The sequence below is a fragment of the Camelus dromedarius genome, chromosome 8 (genome assembly GCF_036321535.1).
Source record: "Camelus dromedarius isolate mCamDro1 chromosome 8, mCamDro1.pat, whole genome shotgun sequence".
In the NCBI taxonomy this organism is placed as follows: domain Eukaryota; kingdom Metazoa; phylum Chordata; class Mammalia; order Artiodactyla; family Camelidae; genus Camelus; species Camelus dromedarius.
This window is the reverse complement of record NC_087443.1, coordinates 46,539,736-46,552,103: the sequence shown is the minus strand read 5'-3', so window position 1 is coordinate 46,552,103 and position 12,368 is coordinate 46,539,736. Positions and strand designations below refer to the sequence as shown.

At 41.6% G+C, this 12,368-nt stretch overlaps 1 protein-coding gene across 1 annotated transcript; it reads right to left on the bottom strand.

Moving 5' to 3' along the window:
• Nucleotides 1-5,540: 5,540 nt before the first annotated feature.
• Nucleotides 5,541-9,768, bottom strand: MBL2 (mannose binding lectin 2). Its single transcript, XM_010975501.1, has 5 exons — nucleotides 9,475-9,768; nucleotides 7,889-8,078; nucleotides 7,372-7,491; nucleotides 6,697-6,765; nucleotides 5,541-5,914 (listed from the first exon to the last, which is right to left on the bottom strand). Exons 1-5 carry the CDS (start codon nucleotides 9,766-9,768, stop codon nucleotides 5,541-5,543), a joined length of 1,047 nt encoding a protein of 348 aa, XP_010973803.1.
• Nucleotides 9,769-12,368: the final 2,600 nt, after the last annotated feature.

Genomic DNA, 12,368 nt, shown 5'->3' with positions numbered 1-12,368 from the left:
ATTGTTGGTGCCTGAGTGTCAGCTCTGGGCTGCACTGAAAAGTGTGGCCTGGCTCTGCTGCTACTGGCACATTTGGTGATTTCACTCTAAAATATCCCTTCTGATGTTGCCGGTTCAGAAGCAGAAAGGGAAGCCTAATAATGTTATGCAACAAATTTCAGTTGGACTGTTTTTTCTGCCAAATGTGGCAAGAGGTGTGTTTGCATGTGTGTGCACGCACATTTATATCCATTTTCAGGTCCTACCCTACAAGTCACCTCTTCGGATGTGAGTATACTGGGTACATTTTGTCATTCTTGGGGGCCACTCCACAGCTGAGACCTCTGGTGAAGACCACGGCATAGGCTGGAACAGAGAGGCTGGCTAAGCTGCTGGGTTAACAAAAGTGGGGACAGGAACCACTCTTGGCAGGGAATGGGGGCCAAAATCAAAATATTGCAAGTGTAAGAGGGAAACAAACCATCCCTGCTAATACAATTGATAGAGATGCTATTATTGAAGACCTGGAACCGAGCATGGGCATAAGCAGGTACAGAGGTTAAGAGACCATTATCAAGAAGACACAGTTCAGCGCAGCCAGGAGTGGACGAGAATGAGAGAGAACACAGAAAATAATCAGCTGCCTAAAGGCCTCCAGGAATGAGAGAATTCCAGGGTTCACAAGCTCAAAGCTTCCTCCCTTCATCTCTCCATGACCAGGTGATCTCATGGCTCCTGAGAGACGAGGGACTAGAGGTTGCTTTAGAGCTCACAAGTCGTCTTTTGAGAGGGTTACTGCTGCTGGTGGTCACTGTGTAGAGTCTGTTCCAGGCACGGGCCTCATGCATTCCTCAGAATCCTGTAGTTTCTTCACCCAGTCCTGAGAAAAGCCCCCCATGCATATGTATATTATAATACAAGCCAAATTGCTTAAAACAACAAAAATTTATTTGCTCACATTTCTCAAGCCCAAAAGCCTGAAATCAAGATGTCTATAGAGCTGCGTTCACCTGAGAGGCTCTGGTGGGGAATGTGCTCTGCGCCTCTTGCAGTGCTGGTGGATGCAGGTGTTCACTGGCTTGTGGTTGCGTAACCCCAATCTTCGCTTCTGTGGACACATTTCTTCTTCCCTTTCTGTGTAACTCCTCTGTGTGTCTGTCTCCAAACTCCTTTTTTTTTTTTTTTCCTTTCTTACAAGGATGCATGTGATTACATGTAGGGCTTATCCAGAAAACACAGGATAATCTCCTTCTCTCAAGAGCTTTAATTTAATCACATCACATGTAAAGTACTATATAAGGTAATATTCTCCAGTTCCAGGGATTAGGACATGGATATATCTTTGAAGGCCATCATACAACTTATTTTAGTGCTTCTTCAGAGTAAGTGGACATAACCCCAAATCACAAAGAGTATCTGCTTGTTATAAATCAGGATTCTTTCTAGGTCTTATGCAATAAAACTTATAAAGGAGAGATGGGGATAAAGGAAAGAGAAACAGAAAGAAGGAGAAAGAGGGAGAGAAAGAATGCAAACAGAAAACCACTTGACAGAAAAGAGTGTTTCTGTTGCAAAAGACTACAAATTATCTAAGGCTTTGATAATTCAAAGATGTAAAAAGGCAGATTTGGGGAGATCCCACAGCAGAAAGCTTGCGGGTCCTCCCCAGGGGCTCTGGAAGCACAGGCTTCAGAAGCCTCCCCCAGTGGCAGTGACAGTTCAGGTCCCTGAGAGTAACATGGGATCCAGGCAGCCTCCCGAGGTGAGGGCCCCCATGGGTTTAGAGCATCGTGGGAGGGGAGGAAGCAGCGGCAGCTCTGAGGCATCAGGCTGTGGTAGCTGTGGGACTTGCCAGCTGGGAACTGAGGGAAAGGTGGGTCACTGCATCTGAGGATAAGACCATAAACTCTTCTGGGAGGGTTGCCCCACATTATGTGTGGAACGTCCTGCCCAGTGGAGGGAGTGGAGGCTGTTCACAGGAAGACCCCATGCCTCACTTTGCACTGGAAAGAGAAATTGAGATGAGAAGATTTTAAATATGGGTGAAGGGTTCCATGTGGAGGATGTGGTCACAGGAAATAAAGCCTAGGATCTCAGGAGCTTCCGTGTTACCCTTAAATGTAACATTGCAAAGGGTACTCGCTGAGAGAAGAAGTAGTATTTGAAGCTGGTTTTTTTCCCCTGAGATTATAGAAACTGATAAAAATGACCCCCAGATGGGAAATTTTCCCTAAATGGGTTTAAATTCAGAGTGTGGCCTAAGCACTGGCCCTGACTGGGTGTCACCCTGCTGAAGATGGGTTTGAGAGGGTTTCTCTTTTCTATTTGTCACATATTTCTGCCTATGGGTGCTGCTTCCATTCATAAATGTGGCCTATGACCTTTTCATATGTCATCCCAACCCCTCAAAGCATGGAATAGTGGAGCAAGAGGGGGGTTGGTGTGTCATGAGTCCTGACTTGCAGGGGTTGGAGGAGCCATGAGCACTTAAAGGGCAGGTGTTCGAGGCCGGGCTGCTGAGGAAGGACTCAGACTCCACAAGATGTGAGTGACACTCTTCTGGCTCAGCCTGAGCAGAATCAGAAAATGAAAAATGGGATCATTGGGAAGAATTAAATTTTTTAGTCTTTAATTACTATGGGGGGACAGGGACTTCATCTTTAGACAGTTTGCCTTGTGAACTCAGTTCTCTGAAGGATCTCAGAAAAGTCATTCATTTTAAGTTTGTTTGTTGTTATTGTTGTTGTGAGAATGGGAGTATGACTTTCAAACCCTTTACTAGTTGGAGCTGAAACAAGAAATCTGAATGTATTATTTGTTTTATATTATCCAAATGCTGTCTTTCCAGTAAACACAGAAAAAGAGTCAGGCAGCAGGCAGAGAGAAGATAGTTCCTACAGATCCTCGCCAATGTATTCTTAATAAAAATTTTAAAAGATTGATTTAGGGAATTGAGCTATATTTGAAACCAATTCTATTAATAATTAAATTCAATATATATGAACTAAACTATTCAATGGAAGTCTAGCTCATGATCACATAGCTGTTAAATGATAGAGCTGTAAATCCAGTTTAGACTGTCACAGTGGATATTCAGAAAGAGCCAACCATACACTAATAAAAGAGACATCCCAAATATAAGGACAGAAATGGGTAAATGTAGAATGGGAAAGTACCTAGCATGCAAGCATGAAATGAAAGAAAGCTGATTAGTGAATTAGCATTAGGCAAGGCACACTTCAATGAAAGGAAATTACTAGAGTAAAGAAAGATATTTCATAATAAAAAAAGAATTAAAAACAGAAAATTATAATAGTCCTACTTTTGTAGTTGCATATTAATATGGCTTCAACATAGAACAAAAAAAATGACAGAACTAAAATGAGAAACAGACAAATATACAACCGTAGTTGTATATTTTAATATGCATTTTTTTTAGAAACAGATTTTTAAAAGGCAAAATATTAGTAAGAATATAGAAGCTACAAACAGTGAGATTAACATCCTGGCCTAATGTTATGCTTATCAACTGAAGAAAACACATTACTTCACATACGCATAATACATTTACCATTCTTAGCCATAAGTTGTGCCATAAAAGCCAAGTCTTAACAAATTTCAAATTACTGAATCTATACAAAGTATGTTCCTGGCCACAGTAGAATAAAACTGTAAGTCAATTACATGAAAATAACTTTTTAAAATTACCAAATATTTGGGAATTAAACTACATACCTATAAATAAACCACGAGTCAAACAAGAAATTAAAATGAAAATTATAAAATACTTTGAATTGAAGGACGTGATAAATGCTATATATCATAACCCATGGAATATAGCTGAAGCAGTCTTCAGATGAAAATCCTAAAACTTTAAATAAATATATTAGAAAAGAAGAAACATAGAAAAGTAAGTCTCTAAATATTAATTAAAAGTAGTTAGAAAAAGAAGGGCATATTTAATGCAAAGAAGAGGGATCACAAGGAAATGGTAAAGACATGAACAAATATAAATAAAATTGGTCACAGAGGTTAACAGAGAAAAGCAATGCCAAAATAAAAAAGCAGCTTTTGAAAATGATTAGTAAAATTGACAAATCCCTGTCAAGAAAAGAGAAAATACAAAAAATCATGAAAGATGCAATGGAGACACCACTGCAGACCCTGCTTACAATAAAAGCGAATAGAAAGATACTGGGAACAACATTACACCAATACATTAAACAATTCAGATGAAATGGACAAATTCATTGAAAAAGCACAATTTGCCAAAACTGCACAAGACATAGAAAATATAAATAGACCTAAATCTTAAGGAAATTAAATACCCACAGGAATGGCCAAAATTAAAAGGACTAAAATATCAACTCTTTTACAAGTATGTAGGGCACCTAGAACTGATGCACATTTGCTGGTGAGACTGTAAGGTTAAAAATGTGCTTATTCCATGATCCACCAATTCTACTCCTGGGTAGGTAGCCAAGAGAAATTAGTGCGTATGTCTACCAAAATACAAGTGCAGAAATATTCTTGAGTTTTTTGTTAATAGTCAAAAATTGGAAGCAGTCCAGGTGTCTATTAATAATAGATGAGTAAACTGAGATATATTCATGTAGAGGAATCCTACGTGACAATAAAAATAACATATCTACTGCTAGATGTTAACAACATGAATGACTATCACAGACTTAATTTTGAATTAAAAAAAGCAAGATATAAAACTGTATGTATAGTGTGGTTCCATCCGTATGAAGTTCGTACACAGACAAAATTAATGTATGGTAGTAGAGCTCAGAATAGTATTTTCCTTCAGGAATATCAACCAGAAGGGGTTATGAAAGGGCTTCTAGGATGCTAGAAATGTTCTGTATCTTGATCTAGAAGATGGTTACATGAGGTATAGACACGTGAGAATTCATTAATCTATTCACTTGATATTTATGTTCTTTATATAGTGTAGTAGTTCATTAAAAAAGAAAATAAAATAGTTTAGAAAGAAAACAACAAAATAGGTTCTATTAATACCTGAGACTGGCAGAAAAGCTATGAAATTGGGCTAGGGGGATGTAATTTAGGGGAGCCTTCACCCCAAAGAGAAAGACTCAATGGAGCACAGGTGTTTAGAGTAAATGGAAAAATAAATCCATTTTATTTTTGTACATCTGATAACACTACTCAAACAAAAGTAAACAGCCTAATTAAATTAGTTAATTAATGTTCTACCTATAATGTAGGGTCTGACTCACAGTAAACATTTAAAATGTTTTATTAATACTGTTAACTGCTGCTGCTGCTACCACTATTATTATTTTGTTGTTGTTGTTGGTTGTGATTATTATTAGTGATTGGGTCTGAACCAGATACTCTTACACCACTGAGTCTCTTCTCACTTCTCACTTCCATGTCTCATCATTCAACCCATTCTTCTCATTTTCTCTGACTCTCCATTAAGGGGCAAGTCAATACTGGGTGTGGGAAATTGATATAGACTTCTCTTTCAAATCAGACTGTGGACCTGTGAGATGAATGAAGGGACAGGAGGACCCGAGGTTCATGCTCTCTCAGGCAGGGAACTCGCAGACAGCCAAGAAGGAGGAGGAATAGGTGATGTCATTCCACTTGCAGTTTTTCAAGATGATCACACAGTCTTCCCCAGAATCAGCGTTGTTGGGCTCATGACTATCCCAGTTTTGGTAGGTTAACTCCCTTCCTGTCAGATCCACAAACTGGCCTTCAGGCTTCTCATCTGTGATGCCCAGGAAGGCCTCTGCACTGGCTAACTCCAGGATGGCCTTGTTTCCTTCAGCGTTCATAGGGGTGGCCACAGAGGCCTGGGACTGGGCACACAGAGCCTTCACTGCAGCAAAGGTCATCTTTTTACCATTGGTGAGGAAGAACTTCTTCCCAACTTGTTTGCCCTGAGAGAAGATCAGCCCTAAAATGGGAAAATGTGGATGACACTGGCTTGTGTTTAAGCCCAGCTCAAGGTATTTGTTTGGATAAAGGCTTCTAGGGTAGAGTTGCCACATGAAATACGGTATGTCCAGTTACATTTGAATTTTAGGCAAACAATGAATTTTTGTTTAGTATAAGTATTTCACATGCAATTTTGGGACATACTTATACTAAAAATAATTAGTTATTCTTTACCTGAAATTCAAATTTAACTGGGTGTCTTGTCTTTTTCTTTGTTAAATCTGGAAGCCCTAATCTGAAGAGACAAACTGGAACACAGGCCTTTGTCTTTTTGGACCAGAGCTCGAATACATATAATTTATGATTCTTAAGTTTTACTCCACTAAGAACTTGAAAATAAATAAAAATGTCTGAGAATATTTGTCCCAGGCCAGGAGGGCAGAAAAGAAACATGTTAAGCCCCATTGCCAGTTCTCAGCATCAGCATAACAAAGGGAAAGGGGCATAAGGTCCCATTTTCATGATGCATATGTACCCTGATAGTAAAGAGTACAGAATCAGGGTCTCTGACTTTAGTTTATACACTGCCTCTGACACATATTAGCTCTGTGCATTTGAGTAAATTATATAGTTTCCCTTTGCCTCTATTTCTACCAAAAGTTTGTTGTGAGGAGTTCATGAGATCAGGCTATGAAAATCACCTATCCAGGTGCTAGAAAGTTATGTATGTTCAAGAAATAATTTGTTATCTTCCACGTTCCCAAACTTCAAGCACCCTGAAAAGTAAGAAAGAAGGCTTACACTTTTTGATACGGTCCAATTCTGATCGCAGGGCTGCTCTTTCTGAAGCAGCCAGGGTAATATGGTCAACTAGAAAATTAAAGCAGAGTGGAAGAGCATTGTTGAGAAAGCATCTTAGAACTCAGCTACCCTCATCACTCCAGCTGATAGCCAAACAGTAACCAGCCACGTAAGTGAGACCATTGGTCATCGGTTGACCACAGACACACGAGTGAGTCCTGCTGAGACCAGCAAAGAAATCACTTGGCTGATCCACAGAATTGTGATTTAGATAAATGGCTGTCGTTTTGTTTGTCTGTTTGTTTCTCATGAAGTAAAAGATAACTGACATACCATGTATCTACTGCTGTTGTGAAAATAGGCATAGCAAGTCCAACACATAGAGAATCTTTTCTCCTCTTTGAACCAGAGCTGCACATTGGATTGATTCCACTGAGGGAGAGCCAGGGCTTAGCTCCTCTAGGAGGCATGTGAGGGTTTGTGAGTCTGTAGTCAGGCACTGATAAGAATCTCCTGAGGCTCTAAGTAACCTAGAAAAGTCTGAGGCTATTGGTCAGGAAGCAGAGTTGGGCACCTTCCCAGGAGGCAGCAGGAGAAGGGGCATCTCCCACATGGTACTCAGAGTTCCTGGACCCTGGGGCCTTCAGCCTAACCTTGCTGCATTAAACACCTTACCCAAATCATCTCCAGGGTCTCCTTTTTGGCCCACTGGTCCTGGTAACCCAGGAGTCCCTGGGATTCCTTGAGGCCCTGCCTTTCCAGGAGGGCCTTGCAAGCCTCTGAGTCCTTGGCCTGTTGGAGGACAAAGAAAACAGGACTCAATATTCATGTTCCTACTCGATTTCTCCAAAGGCTTGATGCCCAGTCCTTTCCTGGGAGGAAGGAGATATTGATCCAGGGCTAACTGTCCGAGCCACTGCTTCCAAAGACCATAGAAGAAAAGCCTCGTCTGTCCCATCAGGTGGTCTGCCTTGAGAGTCAACTCCCTGAGCCAGAAGAACACCGTGTGTCACCAATTCCTGTGTGGAAGACTGGGAAGCCAGAGAGTCTGAACTGTATCTCTGTTTTGAATTATAATATGGCATTGAGAGAAGTACAAGCTGCATGAGTGTGACATTACCCACCTCACATCTCCAGGCAGCTTCCTCTGGGAGACAGAGTCACAGAGACAGAACAGCCCAAACTGTATCTGGTTCTCCCTTTTCTTCCTTGGCACCATCATGCCCATCTTTGCCTGGGAAGCTGCTGATGCCTGGAGAACCACAGGCAATCACAGGGCAAGTCTTTTGGACATTCTCACAGTTTTCTGTTTCTGTGCAAGATGCTGTCACCACAATCAGGAGGAGGAGAAGGAGCGATGGAAGCAGGGACAAGGTCCTCACCTTGGGGTGGGAAAAGTCAAGGATGGTTATCTCATCTTGTTCCGTTAATCAACACATATTTTCCAAACATGCCCACTTTCTATGTAACATACATACATACATATATATATATGTTTCTGTATAACCTATACTGTGCACAGGTATTGTAGAGATGGATGACCCATTCCTGGCCTCCAGAAAAGGGATTTGGAAAAGTAAATACTGCTATGACATTGTGTGGTTAATACTTCAATAAAGCTAGGCACAACAACTTGCATTGTCGTGGGGAGAGGGGTCACTAGTGCCTGGGCTTCTAGTGTTACTGCTGGAAGGCTATGAGTGTGCTCTCTTTGTCCTTTGTGAGAGCAAATAGGCCTACACATTGCTTAGCTCACTCATGCCTGTGAGTTTACCAGGTAAACTCGGATGGAGACCCAGGGATCTGTAGGAGCTCTCTCTCTCCCTACCTCTCCCCTCAGAGCCCATCTGTCACCTGCACACCAGTATCCCATCCTCATATCTGGACAGTCCATTGCTCTCCAGGGCCAATTAACCGACATTTACTCAGTGGCAGGCATTGAGCTGCAGTCTAATGATCCAGAAAGGAAGAGTCACTACTCCTTACCAACCCAGCCAGAATTAACTTGAGTGTGCTTCCTCTTGCTGTTTTATTTCCCACTGCAAGAGACACTTGCAAAGGGGAGAATTTTCTCTGGAAATTTCTCACTATCTTGGCCCTGGCAGGGTGCCTGATCCCTCTCTACTTCCTGGCAGGAGTTCTGTGTGTTCTATAAGTCAAAACCACTTGCCATTAGACCACCTTCCTTGAAAACCTTTCTGTTTCTCCATCTCAGTCTTTTCAAACATTTCATCTGCCTTCAGAGTTCTCTACCAGCTGTCCCTCCCCAGGAAACCTCAGCAGCCCAGCCTCAAGGTTCTAATCCTTCTTGGCTCTTTTTGAAAACAAAGGCACAGTCTCATTTGCAAATGGTCAGCTGAACCCGGAGAGTCACAGATGCCCCAGCATAATCAGAGAAAGAGATACCCTCAGCACGGCTTTTGCCTGCCACCTGCCCACATCCACTTCCCAGAAAGTCTCCTCTAGGCCCCCAGATCATGTCAAGTCCCTAGACATTTGATATAAGACCCCAGATCCATTTACCAGAAAGAAATCACTGGGACTTCTTCCGAGCAGGGATGCAGTGACGAGGAAACTGGCCCTCCAGCAGGATGCTCTGGCAGACGTGTCAGGGTGAGGGAGGAGGCTGGACTTGGTATCGCAAGGCCTAGTCAGCCTTGTGAACAGGGACAGCAGAGGCCTGGCCTTCAACCCCAGATTAATGAACAACTCTTCTTAAGAGCAGTTCCCAGGGGCTTCTGGCACTGTGCTTGGTGGCTGTTTTCTTTAACACTGTACAGTTCCTCCTTCCAGTTGCCATCCGTTTTGGCAGTTCTTACTGCTGAGCCGCCAGAAGTAGGCACACATGATTAGTCGTGCCGAAATGCTTGTTTCCAACAGAGAAACAAAAAAGATTCCCACGAACACACCCACACGCTTGTGCATACTGGCCGTACACACAGACATGCCAGTGTACACACACACACTCATCTGTGGAGGTGCAGCAGACGCCTTGCTGCCTTTAGCACACCTTGACTGCTCCTGCCTCAGGCTCTGCACTGGGCGCCCTCCCAGCCTCGACGTCCCCTCCATTGTGCCGCTGGCGGGCTCTTTGTCTTCCATTGAAATATTCCTGTCTCAGAGAATCCTCTGTTGATAGCTTTATCTGAGTTGTTGCCACTGTCTTATCCTCTTAGCTTACCTTATTTTCTTTCATATTACTTAGGACACACAATATTATATTCTAGCCATTTATCTTATTTTATCACAATAAAAAGTAGGAAAGTATAGATAACATAAAATGTACTGTTTTGACCATTATCAGGTGTACAATTTGGCAGCATAAATTACATTCACATTGTTGGGCAACCATCACTATCCATTTCCAGAACTTTTTCATCATGCCTAACTGAAACTCTGTACCCATTAGAAATAATTCCTCCCACCAAAAAAAAAAATCTCCTCCATTTCCAACCCCACCCTTACCCTCAACCCCTGGCAACCACTGTTCTACTTTTTGTCTTTATGAATTTGACTACTCTAGACATCTTGTGTAAGTGGAATCCTACAGTATTTATTTTCATAACTGGCTTATTTCACTTAGTATGATGTTTTCAAGGCTCATCCATGAGGTGGCATGTATCAGAATTACCTTCCTTTTTAAGTTTGAATAATGTTCCACTAAATGTAAGTACCACATTTTTGAAAGCTTCATTTTTAATAGCCAGAAAAACTGGAAATAACCCAACTGTCCTTCAACAAGTGAACAGATAAACTGTGGAAAACTCACAAAAAAGGGAACAGATTATTAATTAATATAATAACTTGGATGAATTTCAAGGGCATCGTGTTTTAAGTAAAATAAATATCTCAAAAGTTTACAAATTCTGTGATTCTTTTTAGATCGTATTCTTGAAATGACAACATTAAATAATGGAGAACAGTCAGCAGTTGGCAGTGAGCAGGGCTGCAGGGAGGGTGTAACTATAAAGTGTAGCACAAGGAAGTTTCATTCGGATGATGGAACAATTCTGAATCTTCATTGTGGTGATTATACAAACCCATGATTGTGATAACATTTCATAGAACTATACACCAAGAAAAATGCAGGGAAGTAATGGTTAAATCCAAATAAAATCCTTATCTCTTTGTTTTATTCCAATGTCCTGGTTTTGACTCTTGTACTCTGGTGTGTTATATCCTACCATTGGTGAGTGATGGATGAGGGTACATGAGAACCTTGTTTTTTTAGACTATTTTTTTCCACTTGTCTGTGAGAAAAAAAATATTTCAAATGAAAAAGTTTCCAAAGGGAATCTCAAGGATGTTATGAGTGATCCAAAGACCATCCCTGCTTCCTTCAGAGCTTTGTCCAAGTTGTGCAACAATGAGAATAGTTTGTGCAATGGCTTAAAAGTGAGAAAGAGTAGGCTGGGTTCCTTCAGATAATGCTGTCCAGTCTGACTGGTTTTACAGTGTGAGACCCAAAAGTGTGAGAGATGAGATATAAGCCTGTTGATAATAGGACTTACAAACTATGTGAAGGACTTTGGATCTCCTCCCAAGGGTCATAAGACAAATTCCAATAGAAGAGGAATGATCATATTTGAATTTTTCAAAAACTGACTAAAATGTGGAGAAAGGTTGGAGGGGAGCAGAACTGGGTAAAAGCAGAGCTGGAAGAAGGTGTGTACTGTCGTCTAAACAGCAGATGGTGGTGGCCAGAATTAGGGTAATGGCAGTTGTATCGAAAAGGTGACACATTTGAGAAACATATACAAGGTATAGTTGATGGAGTTTGGTTGGATGTGAAATGGTGAGCAAGAAAAAGGAAGTTGTTTGGACACACAAGTTTCTGACTTGACTGTCTGGGTGCCATTCAACTGATTGCCAGAGGTATAATGAGTATCTTGTGGGTAAATGGCTTGACTTGTCTTCTTTGTTGATTTTATTTGAAGACTGGCTAAGTCAAAAGATCAGAAATGTGCCTTTGCCCACCCCCCACTTGGTGTTCTGGTTTTGGTGTATGCGTAGTTTTGAGTTTTTCTATGCTGATTGTATTTATATTAAACTACTGGTTGTTAAAAAAAAAAAGTGGCTTGAATTGTGTGCCAGTGGTCAAGAGGGATAATCTAGAAGTAATAGAGCAATAGCTTAGTGAAGCAAAATTTATTTCATTCTGGACAGCATTTCTAATAGATGTCATGGTGGCTTCGGTGGTGAAGGAGTCCATCACAGGAGCTTCAAACAGAGGTTGCAGAGCCATGTGGTGAAGTATCATATAGGCCTCCAAACACCAGAAGGAAAGTGCATGGGATTCCCTTCCAGGTCCTTTCCAACTACACTGTCCTTGGCTTGTGGAGGGTCTGGTTTCCTTACTTTCTGCTGACCCATCCCCTGTGCCTAAAAGATGTCCAGGATGGTACAGACAGTGACAGAGACCAGGAGATCCAGGGTCTAAAAAAGGCTGCTGGCAACTTGTTCATCTCTCTTCCCTGCTCTTTAGTATCCAGACTTTCCCCTTGCTCCTACTCCAAACTGGCAGGAGATGAAATAAGGCAGCTGACTCCAGGTCACACTGGAAGTACTGGCTTTGATCACTGTGCTTTTTATTGAACCCTTAGTCCAGAGGTCAGTAAGCTGTCCTCTGGATCTGACATTTCCTGTAACTGAGCTGGGAAGGTGTGGGCTTC